The sequence below is a fragment of the Cydia pomonella genome, chromosome 10 (genome assembly GCF_033807575.1).
Source record: "Cydia pomonella isolate Wapato2018A chromosome 10, ilCydPomo1, whole genome shotgun sequence".
Lineage (NCBI taxonomy): Eukaryota > Metazoa > Arthropoda > Insecta > Lepidoptera > Tortricidae > Cydia > Cydia pomonella.
Genome location: NC_084712.1, coordinates 11,743,967 through 11,771,884, shown reverse-complemented (window position 1 = coordinate 11,771,884; position 27,918 = coordinate 11,743,967). Strand labels below are relative to the sequence as shown.

At 39.7% G+C, this 27,918-nt stretch overlaps 1 protein-coding gene across 7 annotated transcripts in view; it reads left to right on the top strand.

Annotated features, from left to right (window-relative positions):
• The first annotated feature begins 6,416 nt into the window (after positions 1 to 6,416).
• LOC133522101 (ubiquitin carboxyl-terminal hydrolase 7-like) overlaps positions 6,417 to 27,918 on the top strand; it is a 34,384-nt gene continuing 12,882 nt past the window's right edge. For 5 of the 7 annotated variants that reach the window (XM_061857311.1, XM_061857310.1, XM_061857308.1 and 2 more), the window contains exons 1-14: positions 6,417 to 6,744; positions 6,828 to 6,954; positions 9,866 to 9,996; positions 10,645 to 10,964; positions 16,254 to 16,417; positions 18,528 to 18,645; positions 19,751 to 19,892; positions 20,535 to 20,709; positions 21,460 to 21,652; positions 23,085 to 23,238; positions 24,070 to 24,206; positions 24,470 to 24,566; positions 25,111 to 25,347; positions 26,060 to 26,333. In XM_061857311.1, coding sequence (XP_061713295.1) covers positions 6,879 to 6,954; positions 9,866 to 9,996; positions 10,645 to 10,964; positions 16,254 to 16,417; positions 18,528 to 18,645; positions 19,751 to 19,892; positions 20,535 to 20,709; positions 21,460 to 21,652; positions 23,085 to 23,238; positions 24,070 to 24,206; positions 24,470 to 24,566; positions 25,111 to 25,347; positions 26,060 to 26,333 — 2,218 coding nt within the window. In that variant the 5' untranslated portion in view covers positions 6,417 to 6,744; positions 6,828 to 6,878. Of the gene's footprint in view, positions 6,745 to 6,827; positions 6,955 to 7,084; positions 7,218 to 9,865; positions 9,997 to 10,644; positions 10,965 to 16,253; positions 16,418 to 18,527; positions 18,646 to 19,750; positions 19,893 to 20,534; positions 20,710 to 21,459; positions 21,653 to 23,084; positions 23,239 to 24,069; positions 24,207 to 24,469; positions 24,567 to 25,110; positions 25,348 to 26,059; positions 26,334 to 27,918 lie in introns of those variants that run through there. The other 2 variants (XM_061857307.1, XM_061857312.1) reach the window with 2 other exon arrangements.

Genomic DNA, 27,918 nt, shown 5'->3' with positions numbered 1-27,918 from the left:
TACGTTACTGTGTCGAGCATTTAAAGGACCATATGTAATGTAAAACGTTGTACGATACATGTGCGAATAGGTAATTCGCAACTCGTGTCGATTTAAACACTCCCTTCGGTCGTGTTTTAATTTATCGCCACTCGTTTTGAATTTCCTATTTTTCGCACTTGTATCGTAATGTACTATTAACGATCTCTACTATAGTTGACAAATAGTAGTATCCGCAATTCGGACCGTATCTTACAAAGTTTTTTTTTTTTACAAATAAAGTTGTCAATTGTACTGTCAATTGATGTTCGTTAATTCATTATTTTCGTATTATTTTATTGAAATTTCTTTCGTTTTGTTTTTATTGTGGTAATTAAAGTTAATTGTTAGAATACCTTCAGAAAACATGAGTTAAATAATGATCCGTCCGGATTACATTTTTTCAGGTAGTATTTTTTGATGGCTGACTGACGTGAAAATTTTTGTGTACTACACGAGATCAAAGTTATTTACATCTCGTGCGCTTTTGAGTCCCTTACTACGCTCAATATTCTAAATTAGATTATATTATAGAATCTTTCGCTTGCACGGGACTCAAAACAAGCACTCGAAGCAATATCAAACTTTGCTCTCTTATTGTACAAATAACTATTGCAAATTTAAATTTTTTGTATTACTAATTTATTTAAACTTGCCCCCAATTCAGACCTACCCCTATAGACTGGGCTTTAACCGCGACAATCGAAGTTCGTCAATTGCGGGCATTTTTCTCTGTCACTCTAATTACGTCATAGTGAGAGTAAAAGAGAAAGATCCCCGCAATTTGCGAATTTCGGTTTTCGCGGTAGGCCCCCTGAGCTTATAAGACGACTCGGGGTCACCGCCCGTGTGATATTTTTTTTTATGATACAGGAGCCAAACGAGCAGACGGATTACCTGATGGTAAGCGATTACCGCCGCCCATGGACACCTGCAACACCAGAGGGGTTGCAAGTGCGTTGCCGGCATTTAAGATGGGAGTACGCTCTTTTCTTGAAGGTGCATGTCGGTCTTTGGGTCACCAAGCTACATACGTGTACGACTGTACGTGTACCAAAGTCCAGTTGTTCCGGAGTAATCGGATGTTAGAGTTATGAATCGGATGGAGGGTTACGTTTTTTCCTTTTAAGGTACAGAAACGGAACCCAAAAAATCGCGAAAATTGCGGATTTTGTAGATTTGGCCGATTATAACCCTAAAGGACTAGTTTTTAGGGTTCCGTACCCAAACGGTAACCACGGGACCCTATTACTAAGACTCCACAGTCCGTCTGTCTGTCCGTCTGTGACCCTAGCTGTATCTCATGAACCGTGATAGTTGAAATATCCTCAGATTATGTATTTCTGTTGCCGCTAAAACAACCAATACTAAAAACAGAATAAAATAAATAATTAAAGTGGGGTTCCCAAACAACTAACGCGTGATTTTATTTGCCGTTTTTTGCGTAGGTAATGGTACGGAGCCCTTCGTGCGCGAGTCCGACTCTCACTTGGGCGGTTTTTGATAGTACAGTCAGCGTCAAACAAATACTTCGTAGCAGTCAAAGTGGCCAAATAGTTCGGTACACCATACTAAAAATATGGTGTACCGAACTATTTGGCTACTTTGACTGCTACGAAGTATTTGACGCTGACTGTACCATTACAAGGCGTCTTTAAGGTAGACTAAATCTACTACAATACTAGACTAGAATTTATTGTCTCTGTAGATCTAAAGATTTCTTCGAACTTACATTCATATGCTAAGTAGGTATAGGTAAGTGCAGTGATTGTTCTAATTTCTAATTTTTATTAAGTAAAAAACTAGTTTTGAGGTAAAATACTAGTTTGTTTATACCTACAGTAGAATACGCATATAATGACATCGAAGGGAAGTGATCAAGTGACAAATAAAGCGGATGTCGAAGAAAGCATAGTGGATTAACTTCTTATTTTTGTTAACTTTTCCAAATTAATCTCAAATTCCTTTGTGAGAGATGAGTTTTATTAACCAGTACCAACTGAGTAAACGCCCGATATAGTAAACACCCCTATAATGGAACAAGCATCAGTAATGGGATGGTATAGACAAATTCTGTAAAACAAGTATTTACCATCAGTTTTTAATCGCTGCCAACATTTTTCCATAAACAAGAGCCAAAGAGCTGCTTAAGTTACATTTTTCATTGATATTTGTTAGTTTGAAAGTTAATAGTGCCTTACATTCCATGACTGGAGCATTTCGTATGGGATTTAGAAACAGCGCGCCAAGCGGAACGTTTTGGATTCTCAAAATCCATACAAAATGAGACTTAACGTAAACGCGTACGTCACGTTACGCCATCGAATTAATTTACACTAGGGGTACAGGCCCTATAAATTGGCGCTATAGGATAGTTTTTATAACCAAAATCATCTTTTGAGAGTGTGAAAAGTAGGGGGAAGTTTGTATGGCGAAACAATAACCGCTGGACCGATTTAGATGAAAGGCCATGCCTGGATAAGCTAAGTGAATCTGCCCCCAGCGAGTTTTGGCTTGTAAATTTTTTTTTGATGATATGGCTTTATATTAGTAGCAAGTATGCAAAATATCAGCCCCCCAAATGTTATAGATTTTGGTAAAAAAAAAAGATCTTTATTCAATTTTTTTTTTCTAGCGAGCCGATTTTGACGTGCGTCACATATATTATGCATATAGTAAAGGCAATTATACGACATCAATTTTATTATAGAACACACTGCGATACAAAAAAAAAATGAAAGTACTTTTAGATCGGCGACACCTCCAAGTTTTTCAGATAAAGATAAAGATAGTTTATTATTCAAGTAGGCATATTACAATGCGCTTATGAACGTCAAATAAAGCTACACCGGCTCTAGCCCTACATCTCTGACCCGAGAAGATTTAAATCCCCCCTCAATTGGAGGAGGGTATCCCAATATGGACCGGCAAGAAACTCGGCGGGACACATCTTTTCAAAACATTACATCTTATAATTGACATGCATTAAATAAGAAAAATAAAATACAATTTAGATTACTATAGAAATCATGCGTAATTGCATGATACAGTAGCTACTTTTCTTTATAGAAAATTGATAAAAGAATATAATATATGTATGTCATATAAAATCATACAAATACGTAGCTCTTTCAGAAAACATATCGAATTCTTATAAAAGAAAAAGAAAATTAAATTAATAAAGAAATGAGAATAAAATCACTTTCATGACTGCTCGATAGATCATATTTTTTTAGTGTTTTATATCTATTAATGCCACTAGTAATAATCAGATAAAAACTTATATTAGGTATTAAATGCCTTAATCACAGGGTATAAAATTAAAACTAAACTAGCCATAAAATAAAACTAGGTACTTAAAAATTAAACTAATATTAAATAAAACTAAAAGTAAAAGATATACTAATGAACAAATTAGTTATAAAAAGAATACCCCTTCTAAAGCCTCCGCCTGCGGCAAAGATCCCATAACGCTACCTCCGAGTTACCTCTCTGTATTGCCAGGGATATACGCTGGGAGAGCGCCAGCCCTATGGTCTCCAGTGGCGTCGATCAGCCGTGCCGACAGGGCCCCCATGAATGTTTTCATGTCCGCCGACCAAGGTCCCATTGTCTCCACTGCAAGCGCCGCAAACTCATAATCTTGCAGTAAAGATGAGTATTTGCGGCGCTTGAGTAGTTGGGCCTGGTCGGCAGCAGCGCCGGCTTGTGCGCGGGTAGCCTGGATGTGGGACAGCGCAAAGGTGTCTACGCATGTGGCGTCCCACACCAAAGGCCTACCCAGTCTCCACGGCACCAATGTGGCTCCATCCGGTCGCTTGCCATCGTCTCTCGCCATGCCTGTGGGTTCTAAAGTAGCAGGCACAGAGACGGTAGCAAGCGACCGCCGAATCAGATCATTAATAGTGCCGTGGCGATATAATCGGCCGGCGCTTTTGGTGCATGAGAGGCCATGTCGGCCTAGCCGGTCCACGTCCTTGCCGCATGCACAGGTATGGGCGGAGCATATTTTGGCTCCAATAATGAGAATATACATTATATAAGTCTGACAGATTGCTATACCTACAAAAAGTATTTGATGTGCTTTCTTACCTGAGCTGTGTCACCTATACAATGATTTTACATATACACACAGTACAATGATTTTAATTGCTACTTGTTTTTACAGTTTCTGGTTTGGACCATGCATGTTTGTCTGTCAAGTAGTCCTCGACTCTGTAATAAGCCTTCAACATCAATGACTTCTTTAAGTATTCTTAAGAGCTGGCAAAGGTAATCTTAAAGCATCGTCAGGTAACTTGTTATAAAAATGAATGCATTGCCCAACGAATGACTTTTGTACTTAGCGGACACGAAACTTTATGATAGAAAGCTTATTTTTATTTCTAGTGTTATAGTTATGAACATCTAAATTCTTAGTGAAGGAGTCTAGGTTCTTAACAACATAAATAATACAATCATAGATGTATTGGGAAGCTACAGTTAAAATATTAATTTCTTTGAAAAGTTCTCTTAATGATTCACGTGCTCTTAAGTTACGAATGGCTCTCTATTGTAAGACAAATATAGTTTGTATGTCAGCTGCTCTGCCCCAAACCAGAATACCATATGACATTACACTATGAAAATATATATAATAGACAAGGCGAGCTGTCTCAACATTGGTCAATTGCCTGATTTTCCTAATGGTGTAAGCGGCCGAACTTAGTTTCTTTGCTAGCGTTCTTATATGAGGACTCCATTGTAGATTTATGTCCAATGTACTAACACTTAGTTTTAAACCTTAAATGTTACTAACCATTATGGACCATTGTTGTCTTTTGAAATAAATAAATTAAATTAAATTAAATTAAACCAAGAAACAGTGCTTTATCTACCATCTCTAAGCATTCATTATTCAAAAGTATCTTCACTTGATCACTTTTGATTGTATATAAGTGCCAATTACATCCACACTTTATCAGACCTGGGCTATAACCGCGTACATCGAAGTAAGTCAATTGCAGGCATTTTTCTCTGTCACTCTAGTTACGTCTTAGTTGGAGTAAAAAAGAAAGACCCCCATTTTGCGAATATCTATTTTCGCGCTAAGCCCCCTGATATCAGACCCGATTTCGGGCCCGAGAAAGAGTATTTTGCCGTTTCACCAAATAAATATTAGCACATCGTTTACATTATTTTAAATGTAAAAAATGGTTCATTGCAAAAAATATGAAACATTTCACAATTTTGGCAATTAGAGAAAAAGTATTTTTTTAACGAAAACGATTATCAGACATGAAATCGGGACTGATTTCGGGTCCGAAATCGGGAAGTGTGGATGTAATTGATGATTTCCGCATCTTCATATCAAGTGCCAATTACGTCCACACCTTATCAGGCCTGATATCAGACCCGATTTCGGGCCCGAGAAATAATAATTTTCCTTTTCATCAAATATAAGCACATCGTTTACAATATACAAATCCTCTTTATTGCACAACCTCTGAAAAAATGTAAATGGAAACACATATAATACATAGATAGAGGTAAACAACAGGCGGCTTATCGCTACAGAGCGATCTCTTCCAGATAACCTTTAGGTAGTAGAGAAAAGAAACTTAATTTAAATATAATATTTGAAATGTAAAAATATGGTTCATTTGCAAAATAACAAATATTGAACATTTTGGCAATTAGAGACAAAGTACTTTTTACTTTTCAAATATTGTTAACGATGTGCTGATATTCCGTGAAAAGAAAACGCTTATCAGGCCCGAAATGGGGACATTTCGTGAAGATATCGAAGTGTGGATGTAATTGGCGCTTCATCAATAATATTGGTCACTTCCACACCACCAGGGCTATACCTAAACGCGAAAATCGTAAGTTTGCAGATTGCAGGCACTTCTCTGTCACTTTAATAAAACTACGTCTCATTGATCGGAAAATTTAATTAGATTGACGAAAACTTGTTCCCGTCTAGGCTGATTTTACCATTATCTGCTTATTTTTTGCGCATGGCAACATTATTGAATCGTAAACTTAAAAATCGTCGCCCCATCCCTAGAATATCACTCTATGTGTCAAATATTTATAATCTGTGGTTTGTAGCGAAAAGTGGACGCCAATTATTGGGCTGTACATTCTTGGGATGAGCAATCCCGGGTCGAGCATTCTCGGTACGGGCCAATAATGTGCGACCAATATTCGGCGTCCACTAAATGGATTCGCATTATAGGGTCGTGTATTATTGGGTTGAGCGTTATCAGGCTGTACAAGCTCGGTCCGGGCCAATAATACGAAGCCACTGTTTGTACAGGGCAATAATGTACAGCCCGATAATTGGCGTCCAAAAAAGTGGTCGCCAATTATTGGGATGTACATTATTTGGCTGTGCATTAACCGGACTCATTAAATTAACCACCATTTTGTTTATTTTCGCGTAAATAATTATAATACTGGATATCTTAGTGAACATTTTTAGTAGGCCGTATAATGCAGTAATCGATTCATTCTGGCGATGCTTAAAATATTAGGAATGTGCTATTAGCGTACCAGCGACGTCGGGCCCTTGTGTTGATCTTTGCAGACGGCCGCGCCGCTTATAAACGTTACTTCGGCGCAGTGCGCTCTAATATCAGAAAACAGCAGTGCAAGACGAAAGGATTGAGAGCAAACGAAGTGGCCCGTTGCGATTCTGTCAACGACTCCTCAGGAAATCCAAAGGGAGCGATCCCCTGGTAGGTAGGTGTAGTGCAAAATTCGGTGGCCGTGGGTTGTGTAATGAGCGTCGCGCGTTGAGTTGCTTCAATCTTGAATCTGTCCAGGAAATATCGAAGAGTCGTGGGCGAGAGTCCCCCGTGGCGCGCCCGGCTAACATGAACCACACGTCTGCTGCGGACAGGCAGCACGACACTAATGTGAACCAAGTGGAGGAGATGGAGACACAAGACGGTCAGTACCACCACTAACTATCGAAACCCTGGCAAACTTATCTGGCACGCTAATGACGTATATAGTAGGCCTAATTTATCATTCAAATGCACTTATATTATTCAGTGGTTAATGGTCGGACTAACGTCATTGTCATTTCAAAGTAGCTGTTTTGTTCTATTTGCCAGATATAAAGGTTGAGCATGGGCTGTTTATCATTCCGATTCATAAATTTTAAATATTTACACTATACTTAACCTCAAATGTAATTAAACATAGTATTGGTAGGTATGAAAGTGACTATTTGTTTATGTGATGTCCATGTCATGTTCTTGGTGATGGTAGCATCAATATTTGATTGTTTACTTGCATTAGGTTCATGCACAAACATGTACATCATCCTTTGTTCTAAAATTGCAAGTCGTCCTCTGAGTGCAATACTTTCTAATTTTAGAACACTTTGTGTTTTAGTTCAATACTTAATTAAACTTTGCATATGATCTTTACTTATATAAAATTAATTATCATATCTCAGATGCATGTTATTGATTTGGTCATATACATTATTAATGTTATTTTTATATATTAAGTCATCTATGTATTGCATATTCTGATTAATCAAGTTTAAAAAAGGTGCTTGTCTGCATGTTCTATGCTTGAGTTACACATTTAATTACTTACCAATAGGTAAGGTAATAGGTATCTTGTCTTGTTTATTGTAGTTTGTGAGTCTTATTGACTGATACAATGTATATTATTATATGAATTGTATACAACTAAATTATCTCTCAAATGTTTACATAGGTTGTTTTGAGAAAAAAAGGAGTACTATTCCTTTTTTTCTCAAGATAACCTATTTTAATAAAAAATAATTGCATATGCAATAAATTAACATAGTACATAATAATAATACCTAAAACTCAGTTCATACCTGACTTCATCAACTGAAATGCTAAACTATGCAATCATTTAAAATAGTTTTCCCACCTCTAAATCTATTTGGAGATCAAGTCAAGGCTTCATATTTGAAATGTGCTGCTGGCATGTGAATTTAAAATATATAATTCTGAGTACATGTTATGTACAAGTTATACATGGCATGGGTCACCTTGGTAAAAAAGACAATGAAAAAAATGAAACTGCTATCTGTGGACTAAATAGGTAAAAAATAAAATATGCTTGTATCAAATACCAAAGAACAATAATTAATTTATTATATTTTAGAAATGAAGATTTTAAGTGTCCTTTTGTCAAATGAAGCTCCTGTAAAGTCTTTCACAATGTTGGCAGACAGTGGAAATGTATATGAAACAACAAAATATATCTTTACCATTATAATTACAACATGGACTTGAATAGAACCTGGATGGTACTGTGACTGTTTTTGCTAGCCAGTATTGACCCCTATCACTGAGTTAGACAGGTGATCATAGGACATTAGAGAAAATGGTCTGAAAGAGAGTTAAACCAGAGGGCTGTGTCTTACTTCACTAGTAAGAACATGTTGACTTATTGTCATGATGGCATTATGATGTCATTACTTCCTAAATCAAAACAATATAATGATCCTCTAGTTTACTTCTCTTTCTGACACACTCAATGATGTCATTAGATAAGTTAAGTGAAACAGTCCTCTGGATTTCCTCTGCTTAAGATATCTTCCTCTAGTTTCCTATGATTAGATGTCTTTCTTAGGGGTTAGTTATAGTTAGCAAAAAAAATGTCTGTACTATTCAGATTCCATATAAATCCATGGTCTTCACTTGACAAGCTTCTAATGCTAGCAACATACCTACCATTTTTTTTTTAAATGTAAAACCATAAATTGGTATTCAATATTCAATCAATCAAACAGCAGTATTTTGACCCTGAACAAAAGCAAAAAAATTACATTTGACAAGCTTTTATTACTGCAACATATAACTTTTTTGCTTAAATATGGAACCATACTTTGGTATGGTACAATCAATTAAACATAATCAGTATTTTGAGTCTGACTACTGATTTTTGTCTATTTTTTGTATTCCATCCCCATTCCACATCTTTATGTTGGAAATGTGAAAAAGTAGGTAATATTTTTTTTCTATTAAGATAATTCCAGGTTTTATAGACTACATTTTAACTTACTTGTCTTAGGTACTGAAAAATAACATTAAAAAAGAAAGTGTACATGTTACAAGACCTCTTTTACTCATAATTAGTTTACAGCTGGCTAGCACCAATTCTCTACTGTCTAATATGACAACTTGTGGCATATTGTGTCATTAGATATATTAAAGAGTAGAAGCAATTCTCTTTTTGGACATAAAAGGGAATACAACATTTATTATGTGAAGTTGTGTCATTATTAATATGTAAGGTTATCTGTAGGGTATTGAATATTTAAAAAAAGAGTACAATTTTATCCTAAATGTCTTCACCAAAACTGGATACTAAAGGTGAAGATCCCCACTCCACACCCCAATACAAAATACAAAGGCTCACAAATAATAGAAATAATCATATCTTATAAAATAATCCAGCTTGTGAAAACAGACAAATTCTATACAATCTTGCTAGCAAACAGGAAGTGGAGGCCTGGTCATTGTCCTCGGGTCAAAAAGTTTGGAGACCCCTATGCTAGTAGAACTATTTTTACTTAAATTTAACCTTGCTCCTTGAAGGTTGTCAGAACAGCTAATAGTGTTAGTGTAGGCACAGAAACATTTTGGGAATACACCTAACTAATGCTGGCTATGGAGCAATACTGATTCCCCTTCTAAACGCTAAGCAGCCTGTCGTTAGGCATGCTTCAATTTGCACAGATAAATTAAATATGTTTCAGATAAGCCCTTGAATGAATCGTTATTATTGTTTACTTTATCACATGTTATCCGTGCAATCTGATAAACAAAATTCGTCAGGTGAGTAATGATAGTATTGTATTTTACAGTGGAGACCGTAGATACCGCCACAGATAAGGACTGTGACGAGACGGAGACTCTTCTTATGAAATGGTCCACTGATCAAGTGGTCATGAGTGAGGTTATGAAGAACCAGGAGACAACATCTACAGCTATGGTTGTAAGTATTTTTCTAACCATTTTTAAGCAATTCCCTGACCTCGCTTTAATTTAATTGAATATGTGAAAATTGATAGGTCCGGTTTTCGACTGATTAAGTATTTCGTTATCTCCTGCTTTTATTTAGATAATGTTTTTGTTTAACAACATTAATGAAATGCGGAAAATTATAAAAATCACAGTTTAAAAAATTAGCAAGTATTAGTAAATTTTCACGTGTAAGGAAAGATTGATAAGTACTGTTTGTCCATACAAAATAAAGAGAATGGTGATTATTGATCACATACATTTTTAGATTTTTTTTGTACGCCAAAAGTTGGTTGGCTAGGCCATACGTAGATGCTCTTACGACGCAGATACGAGTCAACAATATAAGTACAGGAAATTATATGATTATTGTTTTTTTATATAAAGAGAACCTTTCTGCATCAACAGATTGTCAATCGATATTTCATCGTTTTTATTCAAGCTTCTAATATATTCGTAATAAAATAATAATTCGATATTCAATAATAAAGAAACTGAATATTTTTTTATAAGCATAATTTTCATGAAATTTAAGTAGAATCATATCCATGTAATACTTTCATCGAAAAATAGCTACCGGGCGCCGATTATTATGAATAAACACATTGTTTTGCCCATACAGCAAGACACCGAAATGGAAGACGACGAAGCGAGGTCCGAAGCGACCTTCCGCTACACAGTGCAGAACTTCCGTAGCCTCAAGGACTCGGTATTGTCCCCGCCCTGCTACGTGCGCAACCTGCCCTGGAAGATCATGGTCATGCCGCGGCAGGCCCCGTCGCCCGACCGGCAGCAGCAGAAGTCGCTCGGCTTCTTCCTGCAGTGCAACGGGGAGAGCGAATCTTCCAGCTGGTCATGTTACGCCATGGCAGAGTTGAGACTCATCTCGCATAAGCCGGACTGTGAACCGTTTTTTAGGAAGATACAGCATTTGTTCTACAGGTAAGTGTGCTGTTTCATCATTGTTAAAATCTAAAATTGACCTTACACAGATCTAATTTAGATCTACCACTTATCTCGGGCGGTTGGTAATGAAGTCGTGTAAAACTTCTATATTTCATTTTTATTTAGTATTCATTAGGCAATTTACTCACGCACAAATCAGCCAGTATAGATGTGCCTCGGCCGAGGCGGCGCGCTCATGCGAGGAAAACGCGCGCCCCGCCTCGACCGAGGCACGTCTACACTGGCCGGTTTGTGTGGACCCGCTTATTGGTAGACCTAGAATTAGCGCTACGCTCACCCGGTGCGCGTATGTTTAAGTCCCGCGATTCGTCTAGTATTTTAGCATCAATACTATTACACAAAGACAAGTACAATATTTCCCGGATTTCAAGTTCTATTCGATGTTGCTGCGAAGAGCAGCAGTGACCAATAATGTTATGGCAATATTGAGGTTCAGTGGAATATGGAGTGATACACTTAAAGGATTTAATTTGTATAGTTTCGTTCTCAAATTCTCTCAAACTCACGCGCCAAACTGTAATTCCAAGAAGAAACCTTATAAAAGTAAGTTTATAAATCGTGCGTCAAACGGATTAATCTATAGTTGGCGCTTGACCGGTATTCTATACTCACCAATTTTGATTGCTGATGTTAATTTCGTTAGGAAAACCACCATTCAAACCGCGCAGAGAATAACGATCAGCGCTAGGTTAAAAAAATCGGCCAAGTGCGAGTCGGACTCGCGCATGAAGGGTTCCGTACCATTTAAGATGTATTTAAAAAAAATATCTCCCCGTGGGTATCGTAGAAGGCGATCAAGGGAGCGTGGAAAAGTTTGTGACCCCTTGAAACTTTTGCACACCTAATACTGTTCCATCTATCCAAGTTTTTCTCCGGTCGTAGCGGTCTCCGTTCCACTGGGTCAAGAAAAATAAGGATGAGTATGTGCACCTGCCTTTTGCGCGTACGTTTGTGCACTTTAATATCTCCTGCGTACTTGACCGCTTCCGCAAAATGGACTCCGATATCGGCGTTAAGCCCAGCGGCGATGGGTTGAGGTAGAGAGGTTCGGTTTGATGCAAGCCGGGCTTTGTCTGATGCCTGCACGCTGGCGGCTCTGGAGGTGCAGTATGCATCGTGGTCGCTTGTGCTCTGAGCTGGGGTGACAGAGTGGATTTGGCAACACCCGGAGTGACAAAGCAGCCCTATTTAGGGAAGCACTGCTTTCCCTGCTTAGCCGGGGAGGGGGCTAGAAAAGGTGCCCTAAAAAAATGCTCACCCTTTTCCAAGAGGAAGGTAGTAACCGCGGCTGCCTCTGCATCTCTTTAATACGTGGTCGACGCTGCAAAAAAGATATTAAAAGAGCTGAATTGATTTTCGGCGCGTGGAACGTGAGGACGCTCCTTGATCGTGTTGGTAATGCCTGTCCCGAAAGGAAGACCGCCATAGTAGCCCGAGAACTCGGCCGATACAATGTGGATGTAGCTGCTATCAGCGAAACACACCTTGCCGACGAAGGAGAGCTGGTGGAAAACGGAGGAGGATATACCTTTTTCTGGAAAGGTACTGACTCTTCTGAACCCAGACGGTCGGGTGTTGGATTCGCGATTAAGAATTGTCACGTAATGCGTCTACAAGAGTGCCCTATGCATATTTCGGATCGAGTTACCACACTGCGCCTACACCTTGATAATGAAAACTACCTAAACATCATCAGTGTCTATGCTCCCACGCTAGACAAGCCTGATGACGTTAAGGATAGGTTTTATGGACAACTTGAACGATGTCTCGATGGTATACGCCCCAGAGAGCAGATACTTTTACTGGGAGATTTCAATGCCAGAGTTGGACGTGATTTCGAAGCTTGGCCTAAAGTCTTGGGCAGACACGGAGTCGGAAATATGAACAGCAATGGACAGCTGCTGCTTAGTTTATGTGCGCAATTCGACCTTGCGGTTACAAATACGATGTTTCGACTACCCGCTAAGCACAAGACGACGTGGATGCACCCAAGGTCCAAGCACTGGCATTTGATCGATTACGCCATTGTTCGACAAAGAGACGTTTCCCAGGTCCAAATCACCCGCGTCATGCGTGGTGCGAACTGTTGGACGGATCATCAGCTTGTTGTCACCAAGTTGCGAATCTGCCTTCATCGCCCTCGTCGATCCGGGAAGACAAAGCCAGCGTGCTTAAACGTAGATAGGCTTGGTGATCTAGGGGCGAGGAAGGAATATGCCGAAGCCTTGTCTGATGTGCTGTCGTCGCAGTCTGACGGTAATCGTGATGTTGATGCTGCCTGGAGCTCCTTGTCCACTCACATCCTGAACACTGCCAAAATGACCCTCGGTCCAGCAGTCCGTAAAAACGAGGACTGGTTTGATGAGAACGACGGGGCTCTAACGGAGGCACTTTGCAAACACAGACGTCTACTGCGACGACACAGGACTGACACTCGACAAGGGGGAAGTATAGCAGATATAAAGCAAAGTGATCTGGAGCTGAGAAGGCTTACTCGGGAAACCAAAGAGAGGTGGTGGCAAGACAGGGCTCGTTGCATGCAGTGGCTCGCGGACACTAACCAGCTTGGGGAGTTTTATAAGGAGGTAAGAAAGCTGATTGGTACAAATTCTCATGCAAAGGTACCACTTAAGTCAGTCGACGGTGAGTACCTGCTAAAAAGTAGAGAGGATGTGCTTAAGAGGTGGGCAGAATATTTTAACTCTCTGCTTAACGTGGATAGAACAGCGGATCTACCATATGTTAGCTCGATGCCTCAACTCCCTATATTGACTGAGCTGGATGAACCTCTGTCTCGCGACGAAGTCGTGCTTGCCATCAAACAACAACACAATAAGCGCGCGGTTGGCATTGACTTTATACCAGGCGAGCTGCTGAAATACGGAGGTGATGAGTTGCACGCGTCTGTATGGTCGCTATTTGTTCGTATGTGGGAGGAAGAACGTGTCCCAAAAACCTTTAAAATATCGCGAATTAAGGCCCTCTACAAGAACAAAGGTGACCGTGCTGACTGCAACTCTTATCGTGGTATCTCACTCTTAACAGCTCCCGGAAAAGTCTTTGCCAAAATCCTTCTTAACCGCCTTATGAAGCTCTCTGAAGAGATTTTGCCTGAAACGCAGCTCGGCTTCCGACCTGATCGGGGAACCTGTGAGGCCATCTTCTCATTGCGTCAACTGCAAGAGAAAAGCAGAGAACAGGGTCAAAATTTGTACCTCTGCTTTGTTGACCTTGAGAAGGCATTTGACAGTGTTCCCCGTGAAGCCCTGTGGATGATGTTGGCAAAGTTAGGATGCACAGATAAATTCATACGCCTCGTAAGACTCTTGCATGATGACATGGAATGCTGCGTCGCTGTAGGTGTCGATGAGTCGAGCTTTTTCTCCGTTACCTGTGGGGTAAAGCAGGGGTGCGTGCTGGCACCTACACTTTTCGCCCTATACTTCGCAGTAGTTGTCCGTGAAGTTTTGCAAAGTCAAAATGCACCGAGAGGAATTCGCATCCGCTTTCGCACCGACGGCAACCTCTTCAACCTAGCTAGGTTTAAGGCACGCACTAAAGTCTCGTACGCTGTGGTCTCCGAGATCATGTATGCGGACGACTTATGCTTTCTTTCGGAGTCCCCAGGTGACCTTCAGCAGCTTGTCACTGACTTTCATCAATCTTGCTGCAAGTTTGGCCTAAAGGTCAGTGTGAAGAAGACAGAAGTTATGTCTCTGGACATTCATGGTCGGGAAACACTGACAGTCACACTTGGCGAAGATTTGTTGAAGCAGGTAACCAAGTTCCGTTACCTGGGGAGCACGGTAACATCTTCTTGCGACCTTGATGCGGAGATAAACAGCAGGATCGGAGCTGCTGCTGCAGTATTCGGTAAGCTGGATGCCAAGGTCTTCCGCTCGCATGACCTAAAGCTAGCTACAAAGATCTCCATATACATGGCGGTGGTGTTGCCCAACATACTGTACTCCTCTGAAACGTGGACCGTATATCGTCGTCACATCCGCACACTAGACCGATTCCATCTTAAATGCCTCCGTAAGATCCTAAAGATCAGCTGGTCCGACCGAGTGCGGAACACCGAAGTCCTACGGAGAGCCGGCGTGGGTGGAATCGAAGTCTACCTCATGCGACGACAGTTACGTTGGAGCGGCCACGTTTCAAGAATGGTGGAGGGTCGAGTGGCTAAGCGCGTCTTTTATTCCGAGTTGGAGGAAGGCAAGCGAAAGCAAGGCGGACAACTCCTCAGGTACAAGGACGTGCTTAAACGCCATATGAAGAACTGCGACATTGAGCCCCTACAGTGGGAAAAGCAGGCCGCCAACCGCCCTGGGTGGAGGTCTTTGATTAAAAAACATACGGATATTTTTGAATCCCGTCGTCAAACAGATCTGGACGACAAGAGGGATGAGCTGAAAGCCCGACCACCAGCGGTGGTCAGCTATAATTATATTGATGGTGTCCTCTCGTGCCCGTTGTGCGCACGGGTCTTTGCCAACAAGATCGGCTACGTCAGCCACACGAGAGCACATGAACGCCAAAAAAGGAGTTGAAGCAGTCGCCGTGGCCGAAAACGGTCGGGGGGAGCATATATATTACCACTTTGGAAGTGTCTCTCGCGCAAACTATTCAGTTTTGGAAAAAATGCATAGATACCCCACACGTATGGGTTTGATGAAAAAAATTTTTTTTTAAATTTTATGACGTATTTAAAAAAAAACTACTCACTAGATCTCGTTCAAACCAATTTTCAGTGGAAGTTTGCATGGTAATGTATATCATATATTTTTTTAGATTTTTCATTCTGTTATTTTAGAAGTTACAGGGGGAGGGGGGACACACATTTTACCACTTTGGAAGTATCTCTCGCGCAAACTATTCATTTTAGAAAAAAATGATATTAGAAACCTCAATGCCTCATTTTTGAAGACCTATCCATAGATACCCCACACGTATGGGTTTGATGAAAAAAGATTTTTTGAGTTTCGGTTCTAAGTATGGGGAACCCCCAAAATTTATTGTTTTTTTCTATTTTTGTGTGAACATCTTAATGCGGTTCATAAAATACATCTACTTACCAAGTTTGAACAGTGTAGCTCTTATAGTTTCGGAAAAAAGTGGCTGTGACATAATCGGACAGACAGACGGATATGACGAATCTATAAGGGTTCCGTTTTTTGCCATTTGGCTACGGAACCCTAAAAATGGCCGTCCCCATCCCGACAGCAGAAACATAATAAATACATCAACATTGTTACTCAACAGTAAGGAGAATGATTGGGGCTTCTCCCACTTCATGGCGTGGAACGACGTCCTGGACCCGGAGAAGGGCTACATCAAGGACGACGCCATCACCCTCGAGGTGCACGTGACGGCGGAGGCGCCCCACGGCGTGTCCTGGGACTCCAAGAAACATACCGGCTATGTAGGTAAGTGGTCCATACGTGTTGTAATGGCCCCTGTCAGGGGCTCTACTGATCCTGGAACGGGTGGGTGTGAAACATCAGGGTGAGGGATAAGAAGGCTTTAAATCGATCGTTTATCGATAAGTATCGTTTATTTGTTTACGAAGTACATCAAATTAATCAATGTTTTGTAGGAACACTCCATCTATGAAACCCTTCAAGAATCGATACTACGTAATAAATATTCCCTGCACTAGGCGGTCAAAACACTGAACTTAATATACCAGTAATAAAGCAGTGCTGTCTAAATACGTCGAGGTGTGTTTACACACTCGTTGACGGTTCGTCACCACAGTATATATAAATGGCACGATGATTCACCACAGTCTATGATGATTTTTTTATGTGTTTTCTTTCATTTCAATCAGGTTTAGTACGTTGGTAAAATAGCTATCAGGTAATAACTTTTTTACACAAATTTTAAATTACCAGTCTTGTATTTAAAAAGTTATTATGAAATTTATCTGAAAATTTTACCAATCGTTTTGTAAAATAAGTTACAATAAAACAGTATTGTTATAGAGTTCCCTGCGAAGACAAGTTCTAGACAACATACATCATCGATATTACTGATAATAGTGCTAGTTTAGGCTTGTTGAAATATTTTTTTTAGGGTTCTATAGTCAAGTAGTGTGTACAGATTTTTAAATGGTCGGCAACGCACATGTAACACTTCTGGAGTTGCAGGTATCCATAGGTTACGGTGACTGCTTACGATCAGGCGGGTCGTATGCTTGTTTGCCACCGTCTTGGTATATATTTTTTTTACCGTGGTGGCCGAGGGAACCCTTTAGTTTCGCCATGTCCGTCTGTCCGTCCGCGGCTTTTTTCTGTGATCGTTAGTGCTGGAAAACTGAAATTTGGCATTCATATATAAATATGTTACGCTGTCAAAGTAGTAAAATAAAAACTAGACATTTTTTTAGAGTGTTACCCTACACGAAATGTGGGGATATTTTATTTTTGCTTCTACTCTATAGTGTGGGGTGTCGTTGGATAGGTCCTTCAAAACGAATATGGGTCTACACGAACCATTTTTTAAAAACATTATATTTTCAGAAATAATCGCTTGGAAAGAAAAAAGAATGTCCCCCCTCCTAACTTTTGATCCTTGGGTCCCAATGAAAAAAATCATGAAAAAAAAACTTAGTTAAAAGTCTTAGAAAGAAAAAACATAGCGAAAATGATTGGTTAAGCCGTTTTTCAGTTTTTGCAAGAAGTCTCCCCTTCTTAGTAAGAGTGCTATAAAAGTACTCCCTTTTGCTTGTTATGTACAAGATGCCCACTTTGAGTCTTTGACGGACCCGGATAACCCTACATTGCGCCTATGCTCAACATCTCCGACATGCTCTTGGCTGTTTTTATGCAAGTATTTGGTGATCCCAAACTACACTGATAAAAGGTCACAGCATAAGAAACGTGCATAATGAATGACACGACATATTTCAAACTAAAATATAGTCTTAATAAGGAATCCTAAAGTATAAAACATGAATATGCTATTAACCCTTTAATGGACTAAAAACACATTGCAAGCTTCACCTTAGTTCTAAAAATTCTGTATAAGAAAGAAATTGATCATACTATATTTTAGGGGGTCATTTCTGCCTTACAGTATAGATTATGCTGTAAAGTTTGTGGGTATAAATAAATATTATAGGGATATTCTTACACAAATTGACTAAATCCCACAGTAAGCTCCAGAAGGCTTGTGTTGTGGGTACTCGAGACAACGATATATATATAATGTACAAATACTTAAATACATAGAAAACATCCATGACTCAGGAATAAACATCTATGCTCATCACACAAATAAATGCCCTTACCAGGATTCAAACCCAAGACCTTCATAGCCAGCATCACTACCCACTAGGCCAGACTGGTCGTTTTAAATATGTTTATTATTTAAAATTTCAACCAGACAACAAGTCCTATATCAATCACAAATACCTGATAGACATGATACATACATAAAGTGTATTAAATTTAAAACTAAACAATATTTAGGCGACAGAACGGCATGGCTCCGTTGAATCGTTAAGTCGTTTAAGTTGAATACACTTCTCCACAGGCCTCAAGAACCAGGGCGCGACTTGCTACATGAATTCCCTGCTGCAGACCTTATACTTCACCAACCAATTAAGAAAGGCAGTCTACAAAATGCCCACGGAGTCGGACGATAGTACAAGGTAATCATAATGAGTACCATTTGTCAATTATACTTTAATAATTTATTTTTAGAGGTAGGTATCCCAAGCCAATATAAAATTTCTCCATTCGGACATTTTTATTGAGCACTTATAAATATAGGTACTATCGGGTATCGGGAGCGTTGAGGGTTGACCACTGGCGAAAAAAATTGCCTTGATCCTTGCAAAGAGCTAAACTCCGCCTCCTTCATACAGATAACCAATCAGGATGCATTTAGGATGCTTAATAAAGAAAATGCTAATAACAGGTAGAGACAAACAATAAGTAGCAGGGACAGGGTATTTTGTTGTTGTTGTTTAGGTTAAACTACGCAGCTTTATACAGATAACCAATTAGGATGCAATTAGGATTCCTTATCTTACATAGTTAGCAAATGCCGGCCACTACAAACCCAATGACGGCAATAAACTTTACCTGAGGAAACTTTTTATTTTCAACACTTACATTTTTAATTGTTTGCACGATTTTCGCCTTAAAGATGGGTCACTGTCAATGCGCTCGATAGTACAACATATAAAGATTGGATGACATCAGAATTAAAAAATCATTATCAGCAGACTGAAAAATTGTAGGGATGTTTTATGGGGACCGTGGATGAACTGTAGGGGGGCACTGTTTATTAGCCCGAGAAGTCACAAGATCGCAGCTCCTCTCCAACGCGCACAATCCTTACTCACCGTATTTTTGAAAATAATACATTATTGCAGAGGCCGGGAAAGGGCAATTCGTGGATGAGTTTCGATTTTGATGATGTTGACAATTATACACGACGGTCTTGTAAGAACGAGACATGTAAGGTCGTTCATCTTACTATCTCACTCTGTCCTATAGCTTCAAATGATAGCTGACCGGGTCGTGTAGACGCGGCCCGTGGTTATAATAATTGGTTGTTTGCATTTTTCTTAGTGGATACATAATTAAAAAAAAGTTAAAAACATTACTGTAATTAACTTCCCGTTCTTCCCGTTTAAATTTGAATTTGACCATAATGAAGAACTTCCCGTTCTATTTTTGATACAATAAGGTGAACATTTCCGAGCATATTGGAGAAAACGATATTACATTGAAGTGTCTTTTGACTAGGTCCGTCGCCTTAGCACTGCAGCGAGTATTCTACGAGCTCCAGTTCTCCGACAAGCCCGTCGGAACTAAAAAGCTGACCAAGAGTTTCGGCTGGGAAACGCTGGACTCCTTTATGCAGCACGACGTCCAGGAGTTCCTTAGGGTAAACAAAACACAAATACACACGCAAATCGACTTGGGCTAACTTTGTTAAAATTAATGTCGAATTTCTATGAAAATACGACATTTGTAATAAAATGAAAGTGAAAATGAAAAATATTTATTTCAGGCATCTAACGGCCCATAGATATTAACTGAAAAGTGTGATACATATTACAAAGACAATATCTTACATCTAAAAACTACAAAACACGTTTTGGCTGGAATGCATTACGCAACCCCGCAGTGTCTGGGAGCCGGCCGCGCGACCGCCAGAACTTGATACCCTTCGGCCAAAACTTCTCCTTGGTTTATTCTGAACGCTTACCACAAAATAATTAAAATTCAATATTAAAATATAATTACACTTTCACGCATTGTTCAGTGAAAGACGTAATTTTTACCTTTTGAACGCCACTAACACCTAGTCGTGGGCAGTAAAGGGCCAACTGTGTTATAGCGGATGCGAGGTTTACATTAGTTTGCTTGCGCCCGGGACCTAGACATCACAGTCACGTTTTTGTTTATGACATAAAGCGTTCAAAAGGTTAAAAACATATCCAAGAAATTATTACACATACTAACCACCAACCATGATGTTTCGTCATTATTTGAACCCAATTTTGATATGTATTCTTAAATTTAGGTTCTGCTGGACAAATTGGAGAGTAAAATGAAGGGCACGTGCGTCGAGGGCACTGTGCCCCGCCTGTTCGAGGGCAAGATGACGTCGTACATCAAGTGCAAGAATGTCAATGTGTCCAGCACGCGCGTCGAGACCTTCTATGACATACAACTGAACATAAAGGGGAAGAAGAATAGTAAGTTGTTATTAAAATTGACACCATTTGCATTTTTCCTCCTATGGGATATTTGTTCTGCTTATACTGTAAGGTTAGGGATACATTGAACATAAAGCGAGAACACGTGTGAATTAAAAATTAATTACTTAGTTAAGTACTTAATTGATTCTTACATCATCCATATTTGATTGATTTTATTTCATTACGAAAAGTACCCATATAAACAGTTATTATAATACAATCAGTAATCACTAGATTTTATAAAACAAAGTCCCACGCCGCGTCTGTCTGTGTGTATGTATGTTCGTGAGAAACTCAAACCACTGAACGGATTTTCATGCGGTTTTCACCTATCAATAGGGAGATTATTGAGGAAGGTTTAGGTATATAATTTCTTAAGGTTGTGTCACCCGTGCGAAGCAGGGCGGGTCGCTATTACTTATACAATACACAGCTTTCGCCAATACACTTGTTGTAACTTTTGAAAAAATTGACTTATTTTCCTTAATACAACTTAATACAATGGAATGAATTACAAATCATAACTATGTAAACATTTTTGCAATTCACCCACACATTTGCGTACCGGCTTATAGCACTTCGTTATAATTTTTAAATCCAGCAAGAATATTTTTTAAGTTATTGACGTTGGGTGTTCATGGTTCTTACAAACCCCTTGATAAAGGACAATATTTTGGTATATGGCCCAAACAGGCGCACACATTTATTAAAGACCATAAAGAAACTAAAGTGGGTTATACATTGCAGTCGACGAGTCGTTCAAAGACTACATCAGCACGGAGATGCTGGACGGCGACAACAAGTACGACGCGGGCGAGCACGGGCTGCAGGAGGCGGAGAAGGGGGTGATCTTCGCCTCCTTCCCCCCCGTGCTGCATCTGCACCTCATGAGGTTCCAGTACGACCCCATCACGGACAGCTCCGTCAAGTTCAACGACAGGTAACACTTATAACAGATAAAAAACCGGCCAAGAGCATGTCGGGCCATGCTCAGAGTAGGGTTCCGTAGCTACTCTTCCGTCACAATAAGCTAAACTGGAGCTTAAACGATGGTAGATTGTTAACCAAGGGATGAACTGTGGGTGTTTTAGACAAATTAAATATTCAATAAAAATAGAATGAGTAAAATAAGCAAATTATTAACTTAAATTTTAGCTTATTTACATGAATAATGCCAAATAACTTTAACAACCCATTTAATGTCGTTTAACTGTCGGTCTTTTTACTATGAAGGGGAAACTTTTTGCGATAACTCAAAAACAGCTAAACTGATCATGTCCGCTATAGTTTTCATTTAATGTCTTTCTTAAGCTCTACTTCCAAGATTTTTTTCATATTTTTTGGACCTATGGTTCAAAAGTTAGAGGGGGGGGGACACATTTTTTTTTCTTTCGGAGCAATTATCTCTGAATATATTCACTTTATCAAGAAATGTTTGTTAAAGACCCGTATTAGTTTTGAAAGACCTTTCCAACGATATCCCACACTGTAGGGTTGAAACAAAAAAAAAATTCACCCCCACATTACGTGTAGGGGAGGTACCCTAAAAAAAATTAAATTTTTAGATTTTATTGTACGACTTTGTCGGCTTTATTGATTTATATATCCATGCCAAATTTCAGCTTTCTAGCACTAACGACCACGGAGCAAAGCCTCGGACAGACAGACAGGCGGACGGACATGGCGAAACTATAAGGGTTCCTAGTTGACTACGGAACCCTAAAAACATTGGACGTTCCAGACACGTGTCGTGCATTTTTTTACTCTGCCGGTGTCTCCGCGGCCTTGTAACGATAGATATTTATCCGTTATTAGACACTGTATAGAACAGGGGTGGCCGACAGGTCGATCGCGATCGCTCATTGTCTGTAGATATAAACCGAACTTTAAAAAGTTCAAAGCCCTCTAAAACTTTTGACACGTTTGTCTGTTATAATCGTCCTCGCGTTGTCTCGGCGTTTTTTTACGGCTAACGGGTCTGCTTGGCACCCGAATCCCAGTAATTTTTACAATAGTGATAGCTTTCATCTGACCTTCCAACCCAGAGGGGAACTAAGTCTTACCGGGATTAGTCCGGTTTTCTTACGATGCTTTCCTTCACCGAAAAGCGACTGGTAAACATCAAATGGTATATCGAACATCAGTTCCGAAAAACTCATTCATATAAGCCGGGCTTTAAACTCGCGACCGAAGTCGCTTCGGTACTCAAAATTAAGTTCATAAACGACCGATTTGGACGCGTGTGTTTTTCAGTTTTATTTGTTAATGAGATGTATCGCTTGTCTACAAGGGGTCTCCACTCAAAATAAACTAACACTGCCATCTTTTCTAAATATATATTTGAAAAAGAGTCTTTTTTCCATTATAATAAGGTTCGAATTCTACGAGCACATCAACCTAGACGCGTACCTGCAGGAGAAGCCCGAGACGCCGGCCGACTACACGCTGCACGCCGTGCTCGTGCACTCGGGCGACAACCACGGCGGACACTACGTCGTCTTCATCAACCCCAAGGGCGACGGCAAGGTACGTCTACAGAAACTTATGTCTATAGCGGTAAGGTTTAAAATCGATAGACACGCGAGACGCGGGTTACTAAGGATGCCCGTACGTATGTTCATGAACCGTATTAATCCAACTCCAACAGCCTCCTACGCGTGGTGGCCAGCAGGCTGGATTGTCTGTTCCGGCACCACTGGATGAAATTACATGTCCGGTGACAGCGGGCAGTCTAGACTGCGCAGTTAGGATAAGAAATTATTTTTAGTTTTTGTTTTAGCCTTGAGTAAAACTAACATTATGTTTATTGTTTTGTTACACTGTTACTAACCAAGATATGGATACCTAATGTGTCTGAAATAAAGTTTTCAATTCATTTCAATTAGTTATGGTAGGGTATGCTAACTGAGCCTTACGTTAATTGTGGTACGGTTCAAGTTTGACGAGCAAACAGACCGCTAGCGCGAGACACTGGTCACGCTGATGATTTAATACACGCCATATTGTACAGGTTGATGGAAAGGTACACCTTCAACGGTACCTTACGTCCTTAGCGGTAAGGTTAGGATTCGTTTTTGTAAAAGTTTTATAGGTTTTGCACTCTATAAATTACTACTACATAATTCATATACTATACATATGCTCTATATTAGTATAATATACTAATATAGGGCATACATAATTTATAGACAGAAGATGAATAGTGGAACTCTTCAGTGGCTACTAGTGTACACCTTGGGCTTATGATTCATTTAAAAGAGTACAAATTCTTCCAGGGTGTTAAGTACATTCGGGGATAAATAAGTGTCTATAAAAATATTTTTTAATTAGTCATTGACAAAACATTATTTTGTGCAGTGGTGCAAGTTCGACGACGACGTGGTATCTCGCTGCACGAAGCAGGAGGCCATCGAGTACAACTACGGAGGCCACGATGAGGACATGGCCCTCACCGTGCGCCATTGCACCAACGCCTACATGTTGGTTTATATTAGGTAAGACTCAATTTCGAACCTTTTTTTTAAATCAATAGTGTTAAGATTCGCGATTCTCAATACAAACACGGTGCACAGCAAATCACAGATAGACTCATTCCCGGCCTGTTTGTCAGATCTTGAACAATTTTTCTTTTCAACTAGTTACTAGTACTGGTTAAAATTACGATTTTATGTTGTTTTCATATCTCAATAGCTTCACATAAGTCTCTTCACTTAGCCACTAAAATATCCTTTGATTAATTTATTTTATATCTTTGCAGGGATTCTCAATTAAAAACAGTGTTGCAAGAAGTAACTCAACCAGACATTCCGTCTGAACTAAGCGAGAGACTGGCAGAGGAGAAACGAATTGAAACTGTAAGTACACAGGTTTATAACTCTATTTATCGCATCCACTTATGGTGACACATATGGTGACACGTCGGTACGGATACGGCAGAGCTTTCTCTTCTTATTTTCTGCAGGTTTCCCTTTACGTACATCGCGTCCATTGATGCCATATGTATCAATTACTTACCCTAACATCCATATTGCATAGCAACTTTTTTCTTTGTAATAAATGATCGATAGAGACAAACGATTATTAAGAAATACATATATAATGCGCGTACAGAAATGACACTTCCTACAAAACCGAAGTTTGACAGCGATTCAGAGACAAATCATGCTGTCTCTTTCTAATGTATGGCACTATCCTTTTTGGCAATTTAGAGTTGTCAAAATACAAGTCATTATCTTATCTGTGGTCGTGCACGCAAAGGGACGTCAAGTTGTGCCAACTTAACAATTGCTCGGAGAAATGCTGAGCCGAACGGAATCGAGAATGCCTGAACGCTCTAGTGTCTTCCCATCGCCAGCGCCACTCATACACGGCATCGGAACTAAAAATGATCGGTTTCAGATCCGTCGCAAGGAGCGCAACGAGGCGCACCTGTACATGACGGTGAACGTGGTGCTGGAGGACGAGTTCGACGGGCACCAGGGCAACGACCTGTACGACCCCGAGCGCGCGCACTGCCGCGCCTTCCGCGTGCGCAAGCAGGCCAGCGTGGCCGAGCTCATGGACGTGCTGGCCGACAACTTCCGCTACCCGCACAAGCAGCTCCGCCCCTGGCCCTTCAGTGCGCGCTCCAATCAGGTTACTGATGTGCTACTTTCATATTTTATTCACCGAGATACATTTTTGGTTGGAGTTGGAGCGGTTCTGCGCCCTGTGCAATACAACGTTTGCAAATTTTGATTTTATGTATTTAGGCAGATAGCAAGAAAAATGTTGGCAGATTCAGTAGAAATATCATGACATCTTTACGTGTAATGTCTCGTCTTGCTTCATGTTGTAACCTTTCATGTGTGTGGTGGTCAAACATCGTTCTCGAAAAAACGCTAAAAGATGATGATGAAGAAAAATTCGGTCATAATTATTATCATTACACAGACACGAGATTAATGAGACAGATTTTTGGATAGGGTTGAAGCGAGTTTTATGCGCTGAGATAATGTGTTCATATTATGCGCTTCGGTTTCGCACGGGTGAACAGATTATTCACCTAAACCTTTCTCAAGAATCAGTCTACTTATATGTTAAAACCGCATGAAAATCCGTTGACTAGTTTTTGAGTTCATCGCGAACATACAGACAGACGCGGCGGGGGACTTTGTTTTATAAGGCGTAGGTCGGTTACACTTGGCTACAGTTACAAACATATCTAGGTGAAAGGGGTGTTATTATTTAGGCAAGTTTTATAGCAAATAAAAATTGCCAAATTCAGTAGAATGTTATTTAAAGGGTGAATAACTTATGTCTCATATAGATACATTACACGCTTTTCAAAGATGATTTATTCGAACAGACATGCAGACCAACCTGCCTAGACATAATCAACGATCAACACAAGACCGTAGCCGACGTTTCGGAGAACACGAACCCCTGGAACATCTTCCTCGAGATGCTGCCCCCGGACTCCGGCCTCAGCACGCTGCCCACGTTCGACAAGGACAACGATGTGGTGCTCTTCTTCAAGTTCTATGATCCCAAGCAGAAGAGGATCCATTATTGCGGACACCACTATTTGCCGATTGCGAGCAAGCTGCCCGATCTCATACCGATACTCAATAAACGTGCTGGTGAGTGTTATATAAGTTACTATATAAAAGCTGAGGTCCATTAACACTTACGATCCTCTGAGATAAAATGTATTTATTTCTTTGTTATTCATCTAGTTATTCTCTTTTAGTGAGTCATAGAGTGTTGTTTTAATATTACAGCGCCATATCAATACCAAAACTGTCTCCATCATTAAGATCTCTAGTAGGTAACAAATTCATTAGGATATTTCATTGATTGCAATCCTTAGTACATAATGATTACATTTGAAACATAATATATGTTTTTGACGCTACCTCCGATGCTACATTGGACCCAAAGCTCCGAAGAAATTCATTTGAATAACTTTTAAACTAAACAAGATAACATTTTTACGTTGTCATATCAAACAGGAAATAAAGAAATTGGAAATAAAGGTGGATTTTCAAAGATAATGTTGTAGCCAGAGATGTGAAAAATAGTTTATAAAAAGTATTTAAATACAAAATACAAATACTTCCTTGATATACTATTTCAAATGCAAAATACAAAATAGTTTTCAAATTTGTATTTAAAATACTAAATACAAAATAGGTATTTTCAAAATGCTTTTTTAAAATACAAATACTTTGCGATAAAAGGTACTCTTAAATAGTGAATACCTAGTCTGAATTAAAAAGTTAGTATTGCTCGGAATTTACAAGTTCGAAAGGCTTTCTTTATTCTTTAAAAATGGTGTGTATATCAGTCCTCTAGAGTGCAAATTTTCTGTCTCCTCATGTTTACCGGTTGAATGGACTTTTAAGTGATGGTTTTTAATCGTCAATTATTAAAAGCATTAATTTAGATTTGTAATGTTTTACAGCTATATACCTCTCGTTGGTTGGTGAAAACGTCTCGTTTGTGTTTCACCAGGTCAGAAAAGTTTGTTTACCTCTCGTGCCTTGAAACCCTTGCAACGCTTAATATTCCACATTTTTAATCTCTCGCTACGCTTGTGGTTATTTACGGCGTTACTAAACAGATTCACCAGTTCCATGTAAAAATAATAAATAAATATTATAGGACATAATACTACGTCGGTGGCAAACAAGCATACGGTCTGCCTGATGGTAAGCAGTCTCCGTAGCCTATGTACACCTGCGAACGATCCAACCTGAACTTATAAATACACCATGGATAGATTGCTCGCTTAGTCGGCAAGAAATTGTAACAGCTCTAAGAATACGTTCGGGGCACATTCCACTAAATAAGTTTGGTTTCATGATGCGTAAAGTTGCCACACCATTATGTTCAGAGTGCAATATGATTGAGGACGTGTACCACATATTAGTGGAATGTGTGCGGAACGAGTCCTTTAGGAACCAACTGAAAATAGCCCATAATACTTTTCACAATGTCGGTGGCTGTAATAGTGCCTTGGCTTTTCCATTGTCGGACGAGGCCAGAGCACTGTTCAGACTCGTAAATATAGGTCTTAGTAAGCGTCAATGAGTGTTATTGTATGTTGATTATATGGAGCGACATAATCGCTAAGCGACAAAGCTCTCTAATAAAGATTTAAAAAAAAAATGTACACCTGCAACTCCAGATGAGTTACATGCGCGTTGCCGACCCTAACCCCAC